This window comes from Dysidea avara, chromosome 4, assembly GCF_963678975.1.
Source record: "Dysidea avara chromosome 4, odDysAvar1.4, whole genome shotgun sequence".
Classification (NCBI taxonomy): domain Eukaryota; kingdom Metazoa; phylum Porifera; class Demospongiae; order Dictyoceratida; family Dysideidae; genus Dysidea; species Dysidea avara.
This window is the reverse complement of record NC_089275.1, coordinates 49,809,414-49,816,503: the sequence shown is the minus strand read 5'-3', so window position 1 is coordinate 49,816,503 and position 7,090 is coordinate 49,809,414. Positions and strand designations below refer to the sequence as shown.

General features: G+C 40.7%; 1 protein-coding gene across 1 annotated transcript; it reads left to right on the top strand.

Moving 5' to 3' along the window:
• Positions 1 to 1,473: 1,473 nt before the first annotated feature.
• Positions 1,474 to 3,857, top strand: LOC136253952 (NEDD8-activating enzyme E1 catalytic subunit-like). Its single transcript, XM_066046609.1, has 5 exons — positions 1,474 to 1,899; positions 2,242 to 2,321; positions 2,365 to 2,467; positions 3,448 to 3,615; positions 3,850 to 3,857. The coding sequence occupies exons 1-5, from the start codon at positions 1,791 to 1,793 to the stop codon at positions 3,855 to 3,857; spliced, it is 468 nt and encodes a 155-aa protein (XP_065902681.1). The 5' UTR covers positions 1,474 to 1,790.
• The last annotated feature ends 3,233 nt before the right edge of the window (positions 3,858 to 7,090 follow it).

Genomic DNA, 7,090 nt, shown 5'->3' with positions numbered 1-7,090 from the left:
AAGATACTCTATAGCTGCTTCATTTGTAAAGACCGTGATAAGCTTTTCAGCAACAAACACTACAATCGCGTGTATTTATATGGCTTCTCGTAGCGTAGCGTTTGTTTCAGAGAGAGTAATAAGCCACTGGCACTAAACAGCCATATGGAAAACCAATGCATAATCCGCTTATGTACAAACTATTGCTACTGTCTAAATATCGGTAGCGATATCGGTCCTCCTACTGTTCTGTACCGATACCGATATTGGTAAAAAATGCCATATCGATGGCCGATATTTTAGCCGATCCGATTATCGGTACACCTCTACAAGTGTATGAAGTAAACAAAATGGTACAGCACATAACAATTCATCTAGTACTACACTACAACCACTATATCATGTTACTAGCAGTAACAAGATGTAGTCCATTACCTGATGATACTCCACTAGCCCACACTATCTCATACTACTACTACTACTCAGCCAGTACAACATGTGCCAGGGGCGGATCCAGGACCTGGCAAGGGGAGGGGCACAAACAGGCCGAGTTGTAGGTGGTTGGGGAGACCCAGATTCTCTTGTTAGTTGTGCATTTTTGAAGCAGCAAATAATACACCTCTTAGTAGTATCTCACCGTTGATTTTTGCTATTTTGGCCTTTGCAGATGGTTGTGAAGTCTTAAAAGCTGTTTCAAGGCTCTGAATGTCTTAAACAACAGCAACACGATAATTATTTTTAGAGGCGCTTAGTACGCACAAATGTGCTGGGTGTCATTTTCATAATTACTTAGGCTTTGATTCGCTTTGGTTTCAGGTGAATTTGTAATAAATGCTAGTAAAATGTGCACATTTTCGTGAATTTATAAGCTGATCTTGGTCTGACATAAAGTTTAGTATTTTAATCAGAAATATGGTTCCTCAACTCGGGTGAGGAGGAGGGGGGGGGGGGGGCATTTGCCCCAAATGCCCCATCCTGGATCCGCCATTGTGTGCTACTGTGTAAGATGATCTCACTCACTAATAGCGTACACTAACCTCCTGACTTTGTCATTAGTGTTCCTTCCATATAGGGTATTGTGCACTTAATATATGACCGGATAAGGTACCTTTTTCACACATAAAATTTGACCCATTTTTTCAACTTTCAAACTTTGTAACTTTTGTATCACTGCAAGCACGTATCTGTAATTTTCCATGAGTATGCCTACAGTATTTGGCTATATTTTGATACAAAAAGAAAGTCAATCAGTGCAAGGAGTCAACAGTTATGACATTTCGTTTGCTGGTATGTCAAATGTGTGGAAAAGGTACCTTTTCGCAAACCTGGTCACATATGACCTAACTAGTGATTCACTGATTAATCAGTAAATAATTGGAAATCAGTTTATTGGACAGTATCGGTATTATAAGCAGATTATTTAGCTGATTAATTTTACTGACCTTGATGTTATTGTTGTCATAACAATAAGACAAAAAAATTAGAAATGGCACGTGGAATTTTGGTAAACACAAATATCAGATCAGTTATTGGTATTGGCCATTCTGTAAATTTCAATATTGGATAATTGGCTAAATATCTAATCGGTACATCAATAAACCTAATCTCCTTGACAACAGGTCACTATTGTACCTTCCAGAGAGGGTTATAAATAACATCTCACTTTCCCTCCACTGATTCATTAATGGAGTAGTAGTCAAGTTACTAATAGAGCAATTAGTTACAAGTTTTGCCATTCAGTTAGTAATATAACTTAACTCCTTCACAACAGATCACTTATCCCTTACAGAGAATCACTATTGTCCCCTCGTATGCTATTGTCTACTCTTCCTCCACTACAGGTCAGCCTACTAACCTATACTGATGATGGACAGTTAGATGTGTCCAGTGTGATCCCACTAATTGATGGGGTCACTGAGGGTGAGGATGATGTCATTGTTGATGATGTAATGATGACCTCTTGTGTCTCTTGAAACTGGTAGTGTATTAAGCTGTGTGTGAAGCCTGGTGAATATATTTTGTAGTAAAAAAGTTCTGTTGTATTGCAGGTGTGAGATAGTCCAATGTTTAAAACTGAGCTTGCTGAGACTACTGTTCTTGTTTAGGCTTGTAGTCATTGTACAGAGTAGCATGTAATACTTAAAATTAGTAAATTTTATACTATTCCCGGGCCAATTGTTTATCCAAACTACAGCCCCCTTACCCCCATACTATTGCCATTGTGGGCTTTGTTCTCTAATTATCAGTACCCCAATATTACAGGTTTCAAAGGTAATGCTAGAGTCATCCTTCCTGGAGTATTAGTTTGTATTGACTGTACTCTGGACCTGTATCCTCCACAGGTTAGTGGGTGTGGCTGGATCACATGATTATCCCCTCCTTCAGGTCAACTACCCCCTGTGTACGATAGCCCACACCCCCAGACTGCCTGAGCATTGTGTGGAATATGCTAAAGTGTTACTGTGGCCTAAGGAGAACCCTTTTGGAGGTGAATTGTCTCATGTGATCCTAGTGATATTACATACAGTACGGGATCATGGAGGTTTGACCAGCTTACAATAGCTTCATTGTGGCTAGGCAGCATTGGTTAGGTATACTGTAAGGGCAAGAAATTTTTGTGGGATAGAAAATTCGTGGATTTAGCGGACGTATGATTCACGAAAATACATGTCATGAGGAGTACTATTTGTGTGCAAAATTTCATGCTTTAACGAAAGCCGCAATTTGGCTAATTTTTGGGGCTACACTGCTATAATATTCCATAAAAATTCTGCATTTTGGCAATCCACAAAAAAAATGTAATACCACAAAAATTTCTTTCCCTACAGTAACCTAGCCTTCAGTATGACCCTCAATGTTTCCAATTAGCTGATACAATTTTTTATTTAGTGGAATATTTGCTGACTGAGTTGACTGACTGACTGACTGACTGACTGACTTACTAATTCCTTCAGACAAGTGTAACTCAAATGGCTAAATTTACAGACTTGATTTTTTCACTGCTAGATGTTGCTTTAGCTTGACATGTGCCTTTTGGCATACCACAGTATGTACAATGCATTCTTCATGGACTTACCAGTGTCCTCCTTTGTGTCCCATTTCTCTTCTCTTCAAAGTGTCAATTTGTGGTAGCCCCTAAAAAATCAGGGCAAAGCTGTTTCTCTGTATTGTTCCCTGAAATTACATTTGAAAACAACTGGAAAAAAAAACAGTCTAAGAAAAGTGTTAGCAGGTCACGACAAACCCACAATAATGTGTGAGGGATCTGAAATGACCTCTGCAAGAATGTGTATTTCAGCTCATCATGCTATCAAATGAACAATACCATATCAGTAAGTGTGTTAAAGGAATATTGGCTGCAGCCGGGAGTAGGTTAAGCCACTTGTGTGGTAAATTAGCTGAAATTTTGTGTTCCAAACTATATTGATATGCCAGTACGTAATGTGTATTTGCGTGGCTTCTCAATAGAGGGTGTACCTATTGATGGTGACAACCCGGATCATGTGAGCTGGTTACTAGAGCAGGCAGAGCAGAGGACAGCTCAGCATAACATCACTGGGGTGACCTGCCGACTGACCCAGGGGGTAGTAAAGAGGATTATACCGGCTGTCGCTAGTAGCAACACTGTCATTGTTGGTAAGTGATAACCTAGTGACGTTTTTGTGGTGACCTTAACACCTGAAATGACTGCAAGTATTGTCAGTACACTAAACACTAGCTTCTTGATACTATTATTTTATGAAGTGCGTATTTCAAGAAATACCTCTCCACAAACAAGCGTATCATGTCAATATTGTAGTACTATAGTAACCATTTGTTGGTCTTGTGAACAAGACTATAGTGTGATTGTGTGTCTGTGTTGTGTACCAGTGAAGTGATAGTCCCACTGGATCTACTAGAGTGTATGATGGGGCTAGTTTATTGAGAGGGGAACATGTGTCACACATTGATGTTTCATTTCCAAAACTTTACCAATGAATGACCAGCTAGTTATATCAGGCTTGGATTTAATGATGAGTCATTTGCAAACATTTTATTCCAATGTGTAAAATTATTAACACCTACACAATGTAGCAGTCAATTTGTCTGTGAGTTTTTCCATTAGACTAGTTGACATGTTTGAATGGAGTATATTCCATAGTGACTGTGTATGGAGTTGTTGTGATAAAGGAGTTGTGTAAGGTTATTGTGGTGAAGTGGTGAGGTGTTCCCCATACATTTGGACTAGTTGATAGTTCCATTGAGTGATTACAGTACACACACACAAAGACAAGTTGTTGTATAGTGTACTCACTATATGTTAGGAACTGACCTGCTAGTTAAGGAGTGAACAATACTACAACTTGTTTGGGAGGTCACTGAAATTCCCCGAATGTAGAAAACACCCCCCACCCCCCGGTAGTAGTAGTGACACATGTACTAGTACTATACTAAACAATAATCAACTCTAGCTGGTAGCAGTTAACAGAGAATTGTCATGTAAGGTCTCATATGGAATGACCTCTTCATTACGAGGAGACAGGCTAGTAATATTCCTCCATAAACTAACTGCTATTATGACTGATGTGCTGTTTGATAAATAACATCTACTACAACAAATCGCTCGGTGCAATAGAGTTGAGATGTGTCAGTGATGCACCGTTCAGCAAAGAAGTCAGTTCCCTGATTACAAGACCACTAGTACAGTTGAGATGGCTCTGTAACAAATAACTTACCTTAACCACAGCCAGAGGAGCACACATTAATTACAGACAATAATTCAATCTGTACCAAGTGGTTGATGGAGTGCAGGACACAGTATAACAGTGTAGTATGGTACAGCTCCACTAACTGGCTCATGGAGTACAGGACACAATATAACAGTGTAGTATGGTACAGCTCCACTAACTGGCTCATGGAGTACAGGACACAGTGTAACAGTGTAGTATGGTACAGCTCCACTAACTGGCTCATGGAGTACAGGACACAGTGTAACAGTGTAGTATGGTACAGCTCCACTAACTGGCTCATGGAGTACAGGACACAGTGTAACAGTGTAGTATGGTACAGCTCCACTAACTGGCTCATGGAGTACAGGACACAATATAACAGTGTAGTATGGTACAGCTCCACTAACTGGCTCATGGGGTACAGGACACAGTATAACAGTGTAGTATGGTACAGTTCCACTAACTGGCTCATGGGGTACAGGACACAGTATAACAGTGTAGTATGGTACAGCTCCACTAACTGGCTCATGGAGTACAGGACACAGTATAACAGTGTAGTATGGTATAGCTCCACTAACTGGCTCATGGAGTACAGGACACAGTATAACAGTGTAGTATGGTATAGCTCCACTAACTGGCTCATGGAGTACAGGACACAGTATAACAGTGTAGTATGGTACAGCTCCACTAACTGGCTCATGGAGTACAGGATACAGTATAACAGTGTAGTATGGTATAGCTCCACTAACTGGCTCATGGAGTACAGGACACAGTATAACAGTGTAGTATGGTATAGCTCCACTAACTGGCTCATGGAGTACAGGACACAGTATAACAGTGTAGTATGGTACAGCTCCACTAACTGGCTCATGGGGTACAGGACACAGTATAACAGTGTAGTATGGTACAGCTCCACTAACTGGCTCATGGAGTACAGGACACAGTGTAACAGTGTAGTATGGTATAGCTCCACTAACTGGCTCATGGAGTACAGGACACAATATAACAGTGTAGTATGGTACAGCTCCACTAACTGGCTCATGGAGTACAGGACACAATATAACAGTGTAGTATGGTACAGCTCCACTAACTGGCTCATGGGGTACAGGACACAGTATAACAGTGTAGTATGGTACAGCTCCACTAACTGGCTCATGGAGTACAGGACACAGTATAACAGTGTAGTATGGTATAGCTCCACTAACTGGCTCATGGAGTACAGGACACAGTATAACAGTGTAGTATGGTACAGCTCCACTAACTGGCTCATGGAGTACAGGACACAGTATAACAGTGTAGTATGGTACAGCTCCACTAACTGGCTCATGGAGTACAGGACACAGTATAACAGTGTAGTATGGTACAGCTCCACTAACTGGCTCATGGAGTACAGGACACAGTATAACAGTGTAGTATGGTATAGCTCCACTAACTGGCTCATGGAGTACAGGACACAGTATAACAGTGTAGTATGGTATAGCTCCACTAACTGGCTCATGGAGTACAGGACACAATATAACAGTGTAGTATGGTACAGCTCCACTAACTGGCTCATGGGGTACAGGACACAGTATAACAGTGTAGTATGGTACAGCTCCACTAACTGGCTCATGGAGTACAGGACACAGTATAACAGTGTAGTATGGTATAGCTCCACTAACTGGCTCATGGAGTACAGGACACAGTATAACAGTGTAGTATGGTACAGCTCCACTAACTAGCTCATGGAGTACAGGACACAGCCAAAAGTGTACACACTGGAAATGTGATACAGTAATGAATATCAAAAATAACGTAGTGTGGTTACCTCAACAAACTGACCAACTCTTCATTATCAGACCACAATACTCTCCAGCTACAACCAGCTGTGACCAACACTGCAATATGATATGTGTACACCATGTGTGTAATGTGTGTATGAATGTGATTGTGAGGGTCTGAGTAATTGACAGACAACACATACTGGACTAGTACCAAGCCACTTGTGTTATCTTCCGTGCATTTTCACTTGTCACTGACTCCAGTAAACTAGTAAATGGATTCAACCTACATATGAATCTATCATATGACTGACTTGAAAAGGAGCTGTGTGGGAGGAAAGAGTTAGTCTAACTCAAATGTCCCAAATTTGTGCCATGCAAATCCACTGACATGGATGTCCTTAATTCAGTTGTTCTTCGAGAGCAACTACTGAATATGGACATAGCTATAGCCTATTGATCAAGGTGTCCTGATCATCAAGGTGTCCTGGTTTCCAGTTCAGTTTATTTAACATAAAATCTTGTGTTTACATGTTGCAGGTACAATTGGTGATCACATGACCTTCACCACACAATCACCAAGTGGTAGTTGTTATAGGGTACACGTCAACAACATGTTGTCACCCGAGGACAAATAAATCA

Bases quoted from the DNA above. Each gene is read 5' to 3' on its own strand.
- LOC136253952 (XM_066046609.1), top strand. From the start codon at position 1,791: ATGCTATTGTCTACTCTTCCTCCACTACAGGTCAGCCTACTAACCTAT. The intron at 1,900-2,241 runs GTGAGGATGATG...CCAATATTACAG, and splicing joins AATTGATGGGGTCACTGAGG to GTTTCAAAGGTAATGCTAGA. The intron at 2,468-3,447 runs GTGAATTGTCTC...GCTTCTCAATAG, and splicing joins TAAGGAGAACCCTTTTGGAG to AGGGTGTACCTATTGATGGT.